This window comes from Muscardinus avellanarius, assembly GCF_963383645.1.
Source record: "Muscardinus avellanarius genome assembly, chromosome: 4".
Lineage (NCBI taxonomy): Eukaryota > Metazoa > Chordata > Mammalia > Rodentia > Gliridae > Muscardinus > Muscardinus avellanarius.
In genome coordinates, this window is record NC_137789.1 from 125,421,773 (window position 1) to 125,438,326 (window position 16,554).

General features: G+C 45.1%; 1 protein-coding gene and 1 pseudogene across 2 annotated transcripts in view; one reads left to right on the plus strand and one right to left on the minus strand.

Annotated features, from left to right (window-relative positions):
- Positions 1-4,966: 4,966 nt before the first annotated feature.
- LOC308262684 (hydroxysteroid dehydrogenase-like protein 2) lies at positions 4,967-6,225 on the minus strand (annotated as a pseudogene). Its single transcript has one exon. The product of its transcript is annotated as a hydroxysteroid dehydrogenase-like protein 2 (transcript).
- An 8,740-nt stretch (positions 6,226-14,965) lies between these two features.
- The window catches only part of BTAF1 (B-TFIID TATA-box binding protein associated factor 1), a gene marked incomplete at both ends in the record, with an annotated part of 111,878 nt that continues 110,289 nt past the window's right edge, over positions 14,966-16,554 (plus strand). Inside the window, 2 exon segments of the mRNA XM_080695169.1 lie at positions 14,966-15,052; positions 15,055-15,135. Of these exon segments, the coding sequence (XP_080551295.1) occupies positions 14,966-15,052; positions 15,055-15,135 (168 nt within the window).

Sequence of the window (16,554 nt, forward strand, 5' to 3'; positions counted from 1 at the left end):
GGATTACAAGCGTGTGCCACCACGCCCAGCACTTATTTTTTTATTTTTCTTTTATTTATTTATTTATTTATTTTTTTTTTTTTGGTGGTACTGGGGTTCCTGGAAGCCCTTCTCCCTCCGGGCTACACTCCCAGACCTATTTTATATTTTTGAAACAGGGTCTCTTATGCCAGCACGGCTGGCTTTGAACCTGTGCGATCCTCCTGTCTCCGCCTCCCAAGCGCGGGGATTACAAGCGTGGGCCACCACGCCCAGCTTATTTTATTTCTAAACAGGGTCTCACTAAGTTGCAGAGGATCTGGCTAAGTTGAGGCTGGCTTAGAACCTGTGATCCTCCTGTCCCAGCCTCCCAAGTCCTGGGAGCATGTGTGTCACCACGCCCGGCTATTCTTCTGTTTTGATCTTGAACTTGATGTTGAGTATCAAGATGAGAAGTTTACTCCTAGAATTTTCTTTTTTTGTTGTTGAAAGCAGGTAGTTTTTCAAGATATGCCTGCCTACCTTTCTTGGTAGCAAACATTTATTATGCTTTTTGTTTATTTTTTCATGGTGCTGGGGATTGAACCCAGGACTTTGTTCATGCTAAGTACATTCTTCCACTGAGCTGCTTCCCATCCTCCTTTAATTGGCATAGCACCCCTGGATTCAATTCCTTGTACTAAAAAAAGGGGACGGGGAAGGAATGCCAACAAATTCAGTAATCAAGAAATCCAGGCCAGGCATGGTGGCACACGCTTGTAATCCCAGCATTTGGGAAGCTGAGACTAGAGGAGCACGGTTCGCGGACAGCCTTAGCTACTTAGTGAGGCCCTTTGCAACTCAGTGAGACCCTGTTTCAAAATAAAGAACAAAAAATTAGGGCTGGGTGTGTAGGTCGGAGGTAGTATGCCCCTGGATTCCATCCCCAGTACCGAAAAAAAAAAAAAAAAAAAGATATAAGAGCACTGAGAATTCTAGAAAACACACCTAATCTACAGAGAGCCAGTCAACAATCAACCCATTGTTACCATTAGGAAGGTAGATCAGGCCGGGCGTGGTGGCACAGGCTTGTTATCCCCATGCTTGGGAGGCTGAGACAGGAGGATCGCGCAGGTTCGAAGCCAGCCTCAGCTGGCTTAAGAGATCCTGTTCCAAATAAAATATAAAATAGGTCTGGGAGGATAGGGGCCCCTGGGTTCCATCCCCAGTACCACCACCACCACCAAAAAAAAAAAAAAAAAAGGTAGATCAAGTGTTGCTACATCTTCTGATTTATTTCTCAAGAGAATCAGAAATTTGGATTTTTACATGAAATTATCTAACTTTTAAATGCTGGCAACGAATCCAAATTGGAAGAAAGAAAAGGCGGTGGGAAGGAAGGGTGGGAGGAGAGGGAGGAGGAATAGCGGAAGGAGGAGGAGGAAGAGGAGGAGAAAGAGGAGGCAAAGGGAGGAAGGGAGAGAGAGATGAAAAAACTAAAGAACCCAGTGCAGTCCAACCAAAACAATGGCAGGGCCCAGTAGCTGCTGGTGCGTGACTCCTGCCTTAGGCTGACGCTAACTTCTTAGGCTTCTTTCCTCAACAATTGAAAATAATTTTAAGAACTTAACTCAAGATATGCTTGAAAGTAGATCAAATGCAAACAGAATTTCCATTGCCTTGCCAGTTTAAAAAATTTAGTCAGACGGTTTTTATTGAACACCTAAAGAGTGCAAAGTCGATCATTACATTACATTAATGGCATGCATTCGCAGTTAATTGAGGAAGCCAGGCATTGGTCAAAATAACTAAGATACGTACTTACATTTTAGCTTTTTTAAAAAAAAGGACAATCAAATACAAAGAGATTTATTTTTTTCAAAAGACATATTAGAGCATTCAACATCTACAATTCACTTCTGAATTTAGGTTAATGGGAAAGTTTCAGAACATTGGGCATCGCTCCTTTAAAAGGGAGCACTTCTAAAAGAACTGAAAGGCCAGTCATCCTGAAAACCTCTTCTTGGAGCCAGTTTTGACCTGAGGCTTCTGTCCCCCATAGAAACCATCTGTGATGCCAAGCCACATCCGAGTTCGTACCAATCCAGAGACGCGGGAGAAGCCCGTCCTCTTGTCTTCCTCACAGGTGAGAGGATCCTGAAGAGCTCCCCGGCCGGGGTGGGCGGCGGCTCCTTTTGATGCCCTATGTCGGGCCTCCCCGCGAGGCTCCCGTCGCCATCGGTCACTGTTTCCTTCTTGTTCTCAGCCTCTCACGTACCCATCTCTCCCCAGTCTACACTTGGTGCATATTTAACGTAAGCCTATCCCCGTTCCCACTATTTCTCCAGCTCTCCATCAAAACGGAGACGCGGGGTCCCGTCCCTCGGGGTCACCCCGCCCCCGTCCCCGTCCCTCCGGGGTCACCCCGCCCCCGTCCCCGTCCCTCGGGGTCACCCCGCCCCCGGCCCCGTCCCTCCGGGGTCACCCCGCCCCCGGCCCCGTCCCCTCAGGAGCCACCCCGCCCCCGTCCCCGTCCCTCCGGGGTCACCCCGCCCCCGTCCCCGTCCCCTCCGGGGTCACCCCGCCCCCGTCCCCGTCCCCTCCGGGGTCACCCCGCCCCCGTCCCCGTCCCCTCCGGGGTCACCCCGTCCCCGTCCCCTCCGGGGTCACCCCGCCCCCGTCCCCGTCCCCTCCGGGGTCACCCCGTCCCCGTCCCCTCTGGGGTCACCCCGCCCCCGTCCCCGTCCCTCGGGGTCACCCCGCCCCCGTCCCCGTCCCCTCCGGGGTCACCCCGCCCCCGTCCCCGTCCCCTCCGGGCCCCCGTCCCTCCGGGGTCACCCCGCCCTTGTCCCCGTCCCCTCCGGGGTCACCCCGCCCCCGTCCCCGTCCCCTCCGGGCCCCCGTCCCTCCGGGGGTCACCCCGCCCTTGTCCCCGTCCCCTCCGGGGTCACCCCGCCCCCGTCCCCGTCCCCTCCGGGGTCACCCCGTCCCCGTCCCCGTCCCTCGGGGTCACCCCGCCCCCGTCCCCGTCCCCTCCGGGGTCACCCCGCCCCCGGCCCCCGCCCCGCCGCCAGGGGGCAGCAGCACAGCAGCAGCGCCAGCAGCGGCGCCCGCGGCCGCCCGGGACGCCGGGCCCGAGGTCCGCCCGCCGCTCCGGGCCGAGCGCGTCGCTGCACCTGCGGGCGAGGCGGAGAGGCGGTGGGGGAGCCGTGCTGGACGAAGCCGGGCGCCCCGCCCCGGAGCTTCCCCCTCTCTCGGTCATCAGCTTCAAATCTTGGTGCACGGAGATGTGCCTCCTCGTGCAAATGCGAAAGCAAAACGAGGCCTGAGAATGACCACCCTCACCCCCGGCATTCTCCACCCTCCAATAAACCACCACCGAAAAAGCATCTTAGAATTAGATGAATGCTCCGAAGCAGGCACCTTTACGGCATTTTTAACTTACCGAGTTAAAACTTACCGAGAGGCGGCGGCGCCTTATTAGGCTACAGGGACCGACTGCAAGGGATTAGTCTGTGTCAGCCGGTTCCCTGTGAATGAAAGCGCTATCAATGGGACGGGAGGGGCCTCCCCCGGCACGCCCCTCCCAGCCAGACCCCTCACACTGCACGTCTACACACACACACACACACACACACACACACACACACACACACTTCCCCAGATGTAGGATAGAGGCAGCTCTGTCACATGAAATATACATCTTTTATTTTGCTTCCATTGTTGAATCATGCAGGTTTCGACAAATCTCCTTTTCTATATTTACTAAACCAAAAAATAAAAGTTAAACGGAAAGATCTTAAGTGTTATATAAAACAAAAGGAGTCACTATTCTAAACCAGATACTATTTACACATTCTGTTTTTATACCATTCTAAGCCCTATATTTCATTCTTCTAGGCTTTATTAACTTAATCGTAATCTTAATAACTATCATACTAATAAAATGTAATATTCTAATTTATTAGCCGGGTGTGGTGGCACATACTTGTAATCCCAACATTTGGGAGGCTGAGACAGGAGGATCATGGCCTGCCGCCAGTCTCAGCTACTTGGTGAGGCCGTTTGCAACTGGGTGAGACCCTGTTTCAAAATAAAAAAATAATAGGGCTGGGGGTATAGCTTGGAGGTAGAATGCCCCTGGGTTCCATCCCCAGTACCCCCCCCCAAAAAAAAAGAATAATTTAAAAAAAAGGGCTGGAGTTTTCTCGAAGGTATTAGAATGCCCCTGGGTTCCATCCCCAGTACCGCCAAAAAATATATATATATATGTATATATAGTTATTTACTTTTTGTTACTGGGGATGGAACTTGGAACTCAGGGGCATTCTACCTCTGAGCTACACTCTCAGCCCTATTTTTATTTTTATTTTATTTATTTATTTTTTAAATTCTTTAATTATTTACTTATTTTTGTGGTGCTGGGGATTGAACCCATGGCCTCATAGCTTGCTGGGCAAGTGCTCTACCACTGAGCTAAACCCCCAGCCCTTATTTTTATTTTTTATTTTTTTGGTGGTACTGGGAGTGGAACCCAGAGGCTTTCTATCTCTGGGCTATACTCCCAGACCTATTTTATATTTTATTTGGAAACAGGGTCTAAGTTGCTGAGAGCCTCACTAAGTAGCTGAGGCTGGCTTCGAATCAGCGTGCGATCCTCCTGTCTCAGCCTCCCAAGCACGGGGATTACAAGCATGTGCCACCACGCCCGGCTTATTTTTATTTTGAAACAGGGACTCATTAGGTTGATGAGAATCTTATTAATTACTGAAATGTTCTCAAACTTGTGATCCTCCTGTCTCAGCCTCCCATGAGACACGAGGTTGAGCAGCTCACCCAGAGGTGGGCATTTGGACTTTGGTTATTTTAGGTGTTATAAACAAGTTATGTTTTTCAAAAACATGCATATCCTTATAATACAATAGGAAAGACAACTAACATTGGATTTAACTGTTGATCTTTTTTTTTACTTTTGAAGTACAGCAGTCGTCATTTTTGTTTTTTCCCTTCACAGTCTGGAATTCATCTGATTCATTAGCTTCTCTAATTTGATTGCTAGAGCCATGTTTCCTTTCATCTTCAATTTTCCTGACATGAATGCATTGTTGGTTTTAGTTTTCCTGAAAACATTTTGACAAAATCCTCAGGAGACATACTCATCACCACATCTGCCCGATCAGAGGGCTCTCCAGGTCTGACATTCCTGCCCTTGCTTTTTAGATCAAGAAACCACATAACACCATCTTCACCTGAGAGTTCAAACTGGTAGACTGCTTGTGTGGCTTTCCAGCCATCATCACTCAGAGTCCTTAACAATTCTAAGTGTTTCCTCCACAGCTCCAGAAGGCGGTTTTGGCCGTGGCTGTGCCTTTTCTGCTTTGAATTCTGAAACAGCACCAGATGATTCCAGTTGTTTGCTTAATTCATCTGGGTGTTCATCCAAGAAGAAATCTGGTAATAAAGGATGGCCTGGTTTAATTGCATAGACATCAAAATGTTTTATTCCTTCTTCTTTTAAGATATTTTCATCAATAATAAAATTGCCAGTAAACGTTTTTGGCTTTTTGAAAATGGAATAGGCAGCATCTGCAGTCATGTCGACTTTCCTATACTGGCTTTCAACACCAGAGCCTCCCAGCATACCCATGGCGGCCGTGTGGATAGCTGTTCTAGGCCACAGGGCACTGATTGCAATCTCACCTTTAAATTCTTCCGCCATTCCAAGCACACACATAGACATCTGATGCTTAGCAATTGTATATGCTCAGTCAGTGCTGTTTGAACCAGACTGGATTCAGGTTCAGTGGTGGGCTGAGATTGAGGATGTGGGCGACTTTGCTCTTTTTCAAAAAAGGAATACATGCTTTAGATGTAAGGTAGGTACTTCTGGTGTTCACGCTCTTCATCAAGTCCACTCTCTTTGTAGGTGTTTCCGATGTGTTGGTCAGGCTAATAGCATGGGCATTATTCCTCAAAATGTCAATTCCTCCAAATTTCTCAACGGCTTTCTCCACTGTGCTGCTGATCTGCTGTTTGTCTCCTACATCAACAACACACGGCAAGGCCTTTCCTGCAGCTGCTTCCATTTCTGCAGCAGCAATATAAGATGGTGCCTGGAGGTTTGGGGTGTGACTGGGTGGTCTTTGCAGCAATGACAATGTTTGCTCCATCTTTTGCCGCTTTCAACGCAATAGCTTTGCAGATACCTCAGCTAGCACCGGTTGTAAAAACTGTACATCCTGCTAGCTTCCCGGTGCTGGGTAACATGACTTCCGTGGGTCGGAGGAGGAGGAGGGGGCGGCGGTGGCGGAGGACTATTTCTTTTTATATTTTATTTGGAAACAGGGTCTCACTAAGTTGCTGAGAGCCTCACTAAGTAGCTGAGGCTGGATTTGAACCTGTGTGATCCTCCTGTCTCAGCCTCCCAAGCACGGGGATTGCAGGCGTGCCCCACTCTGCCAGGCCAAAGCTATTTTTTTTAAACTTCAGCATATTCTATAAAATTTTTTAAAGATGTTCTTAGAAGCCAGGTGTGGTGATATATGCTTGTAATTGCAGTACTTAGGAGGCTGAAACAAGAGGATCACAGGTTTGCAGCCAGCCTCAGCAACTTTGTGAGGTCCTCCCTAAGTTAGTGAGATCTTGTTTCAGAATAAAAAAAGGTTGGAAGTGTAGTTCAAATAGAATACCCCTGAGTTCAATACCCAGTGAGACACACACACACACACACACACACACACACACACACACACACTTCTCAGTAATGTGATTTTTTTCAGGAGTTTATACTTAGGGGTTACTGATGAACCTCAGAGGTAGAGCACTTGCCTAGCACACACAAGGCTCTGTGTTTGATCCCCAGCACCCCTCCCAAAATAATAGTAGTCAATACCTCTAATTGATTTGTTTTCCTAAAATAGTATTTTCTTTGTTTTTGTGGCCAGGGGATGGAATCCAGGGGCATTCGACCTCCAAGTTACACTCCCTGCCCTATTTTTTACTTTATTTTATATTTATTTTTTTGGTGGTACTGGGGTTCCTGGAAACCCTTCTACCTCCGGGCTACACTCCCAGACATATTTTTATATTTTTATTTGGAAACAGGGTCTCTTAAGCCAGCAAGGCTGGCTTCGAACCTGCGCGATACTCCTGTCTCCGCCTCCCAAGCACGGGGATTACAAGCGTGCACCACCACACCCAGTTTATCTATTTTATTTTATTTTGTGAGTCTGGGGATGGAACTCAGGGGCATTCTACCTCCGAGCTACACCCCCTGTCCTATTTTTTATTCTTTAATTTGAAACAAGGCCTCACTAAGTTGCCGAGGGCCTCACTAAGTAGCTGAGGCTATTCGCAAACCGGGATCCTCCAGTCTCAGCCTCCCAAATGCTGAGATTACAAGCATGCACCACCATGTCCGGCTTATTTTTTTTATTTTTAAACAGGGTCTCACTAAGTTGTGGAGGGCCTCACTAAGTAGCTGAGGCTGTCTGCAAACCGCGATCCTCCGGTCTCAGCCTACCAAATGCTGGGATTACAAGCATGCACCATCATACCTGGCTGTATTTTAAATTTGTATTTTGAAACAGGATCTTGCTGGGTTGATGATTACTTGTTCATTTCTTGCTAAGGCTGTCCTCAAACCTTCAATCCTCCTGTCTCAGCCTCCCAAGTACTGGGATTACAAGCACATGCCACCACACCCAGCTAAAATGTACTTTCTTTTGTTGAACTCCTATTGCTTTTGTATTTGAACAATTATAATTTGTTACTATAAAACCCAAATATTTTATTAGAAGAATATTTTTATATATAGTGGTATTAAAATACAGTGCTTTATATTGTAAGAAAGGAAAGTTTACCACTGTAGTGAGTTGGTAAAGATTATATGACTTGCTCAAGGTTACAGATCATTGACAGTATCATAAACCATCAGACTTTAAGTGGTCAATTATGGAATTTCACTACTACTACTTTTCACACTTAGTTTTGTCTTAATTACACCAGTTCAATTTATAATGAAAGCCAATTTGTACCTAATGAAGTTAAGAAACAGTAACAAACATTTCATAATTAACAGTAGCTAATTAATACATTTCACAGATGGAAACCACCCTTTCCCAGAAAACCCCATTAAATGGGTAAAGCAGCAATGAGTAGTCACAGGATTTTTTTTCTGTTCTGACATCACTTATCACCTACTGGATGAAACTGGAATTGGCTTTTCAGCTAGAGAGTGACATCTTGTGGAATTATACATTAATTACATTAATTACAACCAAAGGTTATTACATAAAGTCACAATTGTTGAGATTCCAGAAACCATATGTTGCTCAGAAATATTTTTCCCAGAGAAAAAAGTATGACAGATATGCTATGTCACGTCAGAAAAAGAAAATCAATTTTTACAAATTATGACAAACATAAAACTTACCTGTGTGTGTGTGTGTGTGTGTGTGTGTGTGTGTGTGGTACTGGGAGTGGAACCCAGAGGCTTTCCACCTCCGGGCTATACTCCCAGACCTATTTTATATTTTATTTGGAAACAGGGTCTCACTAAGTTGCTGAGAGCCTCACTAAGCAGCTGAGGCTGGCTTCGAACCTGCGCGATCCTCCTGTCTCAGCCTCCCAAGTGCGGGGATTATAAGCGTGTGCCACCACGCCCGGATTTAAAACTTACCATTTTTACCATTTCTGGAAAAGTGTATGGTTCAGTAGGATTAAGTTCATCCATACAGCTATGCAACCATCACCAAACTTTGAAAGTATGTATGCATTAAACAATATTTCCTTATTTTTCCCTTTCCCCATGTCTTGGCAACCATCATTCTGCTTTTGTCTGAGTTTGGGCATTCTAGGTACATGATTAAAAGTCAAGTCATATATTTTGTGACTGGCTTATTTCACTTAACATGATTTAAGGCAGAGTCAACTGCTGGTACTCTCATACGTTGTTATTAGGAGATTAAATAGTACAGTATCTTTGGAATATTGTTTGACATTTTCTTATAAAGCTAAATGCAGAGCTGGGCATGGTGGCACATGCTTATAATCCCAGTATTTGGGAGGCTGAGACAGGAGGATTGCAGGTTAATGGCCAGCCTCAGCTACTTAATGAGGCCTTCTGTAATTCAGTGAGACCCTGTTTTCAAAATAAAGAATAAAAAATAGGGCTGAGGTTGTAGGTCAGAAGTACAATGCCCCTGGGTTCAATTCCTGGCACTACAAAATAAATAAATAAATAAATAAATAAATAAATAAATAAATAGTAAAATAAAAAATAATAAAAAATAGGGTTGGAGGTGTAGCTTGGAAATAGAATGCCTCTGAGTTCCATCCCCAGCACCCCCTCACACACACACAAAAGAAAGAAAAATAAAGAAAAGTTAAATATACCTACTGTACAATTTAGTGTTCTTTAGTTGGAGGATTGCAAGTTTGAGGTCAGTATTTATCAAGTATTTACTCAAAGTAAATTTAGTAAGTCTTTACACAAAGTAAAAGAAAACACATCACAAAAAATAACAGCAGAGTGTTCATAGCACTTTTTTTTTGTGTGGGTCTGGAGATGGAACCCAGGGGCATTTGACCTTTGAGCTACATCCCCTGCCCTATTTCTTATTCTTTATTTTGAAACAGGGTCTAAGTTGCGGAGGGCCTAAGTAGCTGAGGCTGTCCATAAATCTCAATCTTCCTGTCTCAGCCTCCCGAATGCTGGGATTAAATGCGTGCGCCTCCACACCCGGCTCATAGCAATTTATTTCTAATCGCCCCAAACTGGAAACAACCCAATTACTTATCAAGTGAATAAACAGATTGTCTGTTTATTACTCAGCAAAAATCTGTTTATTACTCAGCAAAAAAAGACTGACCTTTTTATTGCATGCAACACTATGGATTAATCCCATAGCCATAATTTTAAGTAAATATATAATTTTAAGTAAATGAAGATGGACACAAAAAGCCCATATTGTATGATTCCCTGTATAAAGTTCTGGAAAGACAAAACTACCTTGATTATAAACGAATCAGAATGGGATTATTTCTGTAAATGGGTGGGGACTGTTTTGCTCAGGAAGGGATATAAAGGAACTTCCTAAGGGTCTTGGCTGTATTCTGTATCTTGGCATATACTTAAGATTTGTGTGTTTTATTGTATAAATTTTACATAAAAAATTAAACATGCTGGGCATGGTGGTACACACTTGTAATCCTAGCATTTGGGAGGCTGAGACAGGAGGATCACGGTTCAGGACAGCATCAGTCAGTTACTTAGTGAGGCCTTCTGCAACTTAGTGAGAACTTGTTTCAAAATAAAGAATAACCGGGTGTGGTGGTGCACACTTCTAATCCCAACATTCAGGAGGCTGAGACAGGAGGATCAAGGTTCCCGGACAGCCTCAGCTACTTAGTGAGGCCCTCTGCAAGTCAGTGAGACCCGGTTTCAAAATAAAGAATAAAAAATAGGGCAGGGGGTGTAGCTAAGAGGTCAAATGCCCCTGGGTTCCATCCCCAGACCTGCAAAAATAAATAAATAAATAAATAAATAAATAAATAAATAGAATAAAAAAAGCCGGGCGTGGTGGTGGATGCTTGTAATCCCCATGCTTGGGAGGCTGAGACAGCGTTTGAGCTATTGCAGATTGAAATTGGGAACATTCTACCTTTGAGCTATACCCCAGCCCTATTTTATTCTTTTCTTTTCTATTTTTATTTATATATTTATTTATATATATTTATTTATTTTTGCAGTACTGGGGATGGAACCCAGGAACTTTCTACCTCTGAAATACACCCTCAGCCCTATTTTTTTTATTCTTTATTTTGAAACAGGGTCTCACTGAGTTCCAAAGGGCCTTACTAAGTAGTAGCTGAGACTGTCCTTGAACAGCGATTCTCCTGTCTCAGCCTCCTCAATGCTGGGATTACAAACATGGGCCACCACGCCCAGCTTATTTTATTTTGTAACAGGGTCTCACTAAGTTGTGGAGGGCCTCACAAAGTTGCTGAGGCTGGCTGTGAGCCTGTGATCCCCCTGTCTCAGCCTCTCAAGTACTGGGATTATAGGTATGTACCACATGCCTGGCCATTACCACCCTCTTTATTTATTTTTGAGACAAATTGCCCAGGCCGACCTTACTTTCAATACTCTTCCCTTAGCCTCCTCAGTAACTGGGATTACATGTGCCCAAACCACCATACCTGGCTAGTCTAAGTAGTTCTTTAAGTTGTTTGTTTATTTATTTATTTATTTTTTGTGTTACTGGTAGTGGAGCCCAGGGTTCTCAACCTCTGCGCTACAACCCCAGTCCTATTTTCTCTCTTTTTTTTTTTTTTTGTGGTACTGGGGGTAGAACCCAGGGGCTTTTCTACCTCCGGGCTATACTCCCAGACTTATTTTATACTTTATTTGGAAACAGGGTCTCACTAAGTTGCTGAGAGCCTCACTGAGAAGCTGAGGCTGGCTTTGAACCTGTGCGATCCTCCTGTCTCAGCCTCCCAAGTGCTGGAATTACAAGGGTGCTCCACCACGCCCGGCTCTTTTTTCTTCTTTTTACCTTTCTTTCTTTTTTTTTTTTTTAATTTAGAAACAGTCTTGCTATTGCTAAGTTGCTGAAAGCCTCACTAAGCTGAGACTGACCTGGAGCCTGTGACCAAGTACTGAGATTACAGGCATGCACCACCACACCCAGACAGTTTTATAATTTTTTTTTTCTTTTTTTTTTTTTTTGCGGGTCTGGGGATGGAACCAAGGGGCATTTGACCTCCGAGCTACACCCCTGCCTATTGGTTTTTATTCTTTATTTTGAAACAGGGTCTCACTGAGTTGCGGAGGGCCTCATTAAGTAGTAGCTGAGGCTGTCAGCGAACCGCGATCCTCCGGTCTCAGCATCTCGAATGCTGGGATTACAAGCATGCACCACCTCACCCAGTTCCTTTATCTGTTTTGTTCCATCATAGGCCTGGGTACAGACCAGAGGCAGAGACACTCTATCTGTTCTCCTTCTCCATCTCCTTTTTTTTTTTTTTTTTTGGTACTGGGATTGGGACCCAGAGGCATTCTACCTCCGAACTACATCCCCAGCCCTATTTTTTATTCTTTATTTTGAAACAGGGTCTCACTAAATTGTGGAGGTCTTCACTAAGTAGCTGAGGCTGACCTTGAACCCTCAATCCTCCTGTCTCAGCCTCCCAAGTACTGGGATTACAAGTGCCCACCACCACACCCGGCTGTATAATGAAGAACATTTTGACCACAGAGTAGAAAAGGATTCCTTTCTTCCCTGTTTTGTTTTGGTACTGGAGATTGAGCCCAGGAGCATTCTACTGCTCAGCTACACCTCTAGCCCTTTTAACTTTTTATTTTATATTATTATATTATTATTATTTTTGGTGGTACTGGGATTCTTGGAAACCCTTCTACCTCCGGGCTACACTTCCAGACCTATTTTATATTTTCATTTGGAAACAGGGTCTCTTAAACCAGCACAGCTGGCTTTGAACCTGTGCGATCCTCCTGTCTCCGCCTCCCAAGCGCAGGGATTACAAGCGTGTGCCACCAAGGCAGGCAACTTTTTATTTTAAAACAGGGTCTTGCCACATTGCTTAGGCCATTCTCAAACCTGTGAGCAAACCTTGCAATCCTCTTGTCTTTGCCTCCCAGGGGCCACACCTGGCTTTTGTCATCCTCTTTATTCCAGCCTTGTTCTACAGATCACATAGTTTTGTGTTTACGTGTTTACTTTCTTTTTCCTTCCATTAGAATATAAGTCCAGTTTTTTACCCCAATATGATGTATGAATATAATGCACCAATAAAAAAAGTAAAATTTCAGATAAAAAAAAAAAAGAATGTAACCAACCAGAGTGGGCAACTTTGTCTCTTTTAAAGCCCCAATTTTTAAAGTTGTAAGTGCTTAAGTCTGGGTGAATAAATCAATGTTGTATACAATTAGTTGATAATGCCTGCTTAGTACTTTGAGTGGTGAAAGATAAATTGAGGCAGATGAAACAAGTGTGAAAATGTGATGACACATCAGTTAAATCAGATTTTGTCTAATTGTATAAACAGTGCCTAACAGGGCATCACATACAGAGGTGCAAATAAATATTTGTTGAATGAGCAGTAAGCGTTATTACTAGCTTGGAATTTGGACAAATTATTTAAGCTTTCAGAACTTAGTTTCCTTACCTATAAGATGAAGATTAAAATTTAACAGGGTTGGCTGAAAAATTCTGAGATAATGCATGCCATATGCCCAGTACATAGCAAATACATAGGGTTTTTTTTATGTATATCTATTTCATGGTTTACAAAGTTTTTGGAGGCTTCTCTACATCAAAGACCTCATTCCATTTCTATAGCCTTCTATAGTGCTTCTCATTAGCCTCATTTTACAGATAAAAAGCAGACTCAAGGATTGAGACGTTGCCTCTTAAGGAGAAGCCAATTGAGAATGTTTTATAAGCAGGGCGAGTGACATGCCAAAATATTCATTTTAAGATTAATCTGTTAGCTTTAAGATTTTTTTTTTTCTATTGGTGATTGAACTCAGGAGCATTTTTTTTTTTTTTTGACTGAGGTTGGAATCTAGGGCATTTTAGCTCCGAGCAACACCCCCAGACTATTTTTTATTCTTTAATTTGAAACAGGATCTCACTGAGTTGTAAAGGACCTCACTAAGTAGCTGAGGCTGGCCACGCGAACTGCGATCCTTCTGTCTCAGCCTCCCAAATGCTGGGATTACAAGTGTGCGCCACCACGCCACGCCCGGCTTCCCAGGGGCAGTCTTTCGAAATAGGATCTCACTAAATTGCTGAAAGTCTGGTTAAGTTGCTGAGGCTGGCCTGGGAACCTGCAATTCTCCTGTTTTAGCCTCCCAAATACCGGGATTATAGGCGTGCATCACCACGCCCGATTGTTAGTGCCTTTAAAATGAGCTTGATTGAAGACACTGCAAAGTATTACATTGCCAGCATAAAGTTTAACGTGATAAGGACCTGAACTAGGTTTCATAAGAAAGATTAAAAGTCTAATATAAAAAAAGAAAAAATGCTAATGAACGTACACGACTGAAGAGCACGGAAACCAACAAAAATTTCAAAAATGTTCGGAAGTTTTAAAATCTGATCGAGAAAACGACATTACTAACAACCAAAATAATAATAATAAAAAAAAGATTAAGAAGCTTGTAGCCTCAATATTTGGGAGGCTAACACAGGAGGATGGCGATTCTAGACCACCTTCAGCAATTTAGCCAGATTCTCAGCAATTTAGCAAGACACTGTTTCAAAAATAAAATAAACAAAACAGGGGTCGGGGGTGTAGCTCGGAGGTAGAATGTCCCTGGGCTCAATCCCCAGTACCGAAAAAAAAAAAAAAAAAAAGAAAGAAAGAAAGAAAAAAAGAAATCAAACTTGGAAAAACCGCGGTCAAAGACCTTCCTTTTAACTCAAACACGTAAGCAGAACTTCTGTCAAATAATGGCATACACTTGAGCCTTTTTCTCAGTGCCTTCACAGATCTTTCGGATTTCACCCCGCCCACTGGCATCGCCACCTGGACCCGGGCGCCTGAAACTCCTTCCGATTTTGGCGGGCAGGAGATCGTCGTGGAATGGAATTAGAAACCAAGGCTTTGAACCTCCAGAGCTCTGGCTAGATCGTCTCCTTGGTCTTCTGAAAAATAAGGGGGCACCCTTATTTCACTTCTCCAACTAGTTTTAAGACTAGCGGCCGTCTCTAGATGAGCACAGACAGCCTTTTCCTCCGGCGCGGCTCCGCCGGCCCCGCCGGCTCCCGGGCGCGCGGAGCCCTCGCGGCGCGCTGACGTCACTTCCGGCGCGCTGACGCTCGGCCCGGCGTGCCGACGCCTGCGTCAGCAAAGAGCGGGGCTGGGGGCACCCGGTTTGAAGTCGTGCGGGTTGGACAACTGCCGCCTCCGCCGCCGCCTCAGACCCCCGGTGCCCGGCCGCGGCGGGGACGACGTGCGGAAGGCGGCGGGGCCGATGCCCGAGGGCTCGCGTCGGGACGCCCCGCACGCGCCGGCCGCTCCTCGGCTCCGCGGCCTGGGCCTGCGCCGCGCCGCTCGGCTCCCGGGAAACTAGCGCCCCGGCGGCGCGGCCAGCAGCTCGCGGGGAGCTCCGAACCGCCGGCGCCCGGCCATGGCGGTCTCCAGGTGGGTCTCGCTCCTGAGCAGCGGATGGGAGGCCGGGCCGGGCCGGCTCGGGCGAGGCACGCCGGCGCCCCAGCTCCTGGAGAGGAGTTCTCATTGTCACTCGACCCGGAGCAGCCTCCCTCGACTTCGGAGTTCGCCCCTCGGTCGCCGGGCGGTTCGGACTCGGCTTACTCTAAGTTACCCGGTCGAAGAACGTCTTTTTCTTGTTAAACGGACCCTCGGGCATGTTAGAGCCGTCCTCCTCCCCCCTCTTCCTCTTCGTGTTTCTCATCTGTGGTTTCTCTTCTCTCTTTCAGTTCTAGACCTTAGTAAGTCTCTTACCGTAGTATTCGAAGTCTGATCCCTAAAGCCCATTTTATGGCAAAACTTGGTAGGAACTGTTCAAAGAGTTTTGAATTACCACGATCCAAGAGAACATCTAGTCACGCCAAACATTTTTACTCGCAGCTTTAGGGAGGTAAATAAAATGCCTCTTTCCCGAGGCATTTCCCTTACGTTAAATATAATTCCTCTTTTGCTCAGCCGTAAACGTTCGGTCGTCAGCATTTTAATCTTAAGCAGATTTTTTTGATTAGCACGATCTTTCAAGAAATCACAAATCGTAAATGTTTTTTAAAGCACTGCCATCAACGGTTTCGATAGTCCTAAATCCATAGAAAAACTAACAGGACATTTGTTTGTATAGCTGTAGGAGAGAAGTTCTCCAAAACGATAGGATGATTGAAAAACTTAGACAGTTTTGTTGTTATTTTGGTAAGTAGGGAATATAGTCCCTTTGTGATAGTAGTCCCGATATTCACTAAGTGCCTTAGAGTTGATGAGGTAACTTCTAATGAGAATTTGGGTCCTTTTATCACATAGACTGGGAAAATGAACATAAATAATTTCACTTATTTTTTATAACTAATCGAACACATTTCTTGAACACATTATGTGCTAAAGTATTACCTGTTGTGCAGGAGAAAGAATAACCCATCCCTCATAGATTCCCCAGATAACTGATGAAATAGTGTGTGGGAGAAGCCTGTGGGAGTTGGGTGAAGGGGGTTGCTAGGTACCTGTAGTATGGGCATCAAATTTTTATTTCAGCCGGGTGTGGTGGCGCACCCTTGTAATCCCAGCATTTGGGAGGCAAAGACAGAGGATTTGGGTTCGCAGCCAGCTTTAGCTACTTAGGCCCTTTGCAACTCAGTGAGACCCTGTTTCAAAATAAAAAATAGGGCTGGGGATGTAGCTCAGAGATAGAATGTCCCTGGGTTCTGTCCCCAGTACTGCTAAACAAGAAAACAAAAAACAAAACAAAAACAAACATATTTCATAGATCAATTAGTTCATTTATTGTGAGGAGATTCTTACTTCATGAAATATAGTTACCTTAAGAGGGTATAACCAATATTTTTATTTCCCGCAAACTCAGGT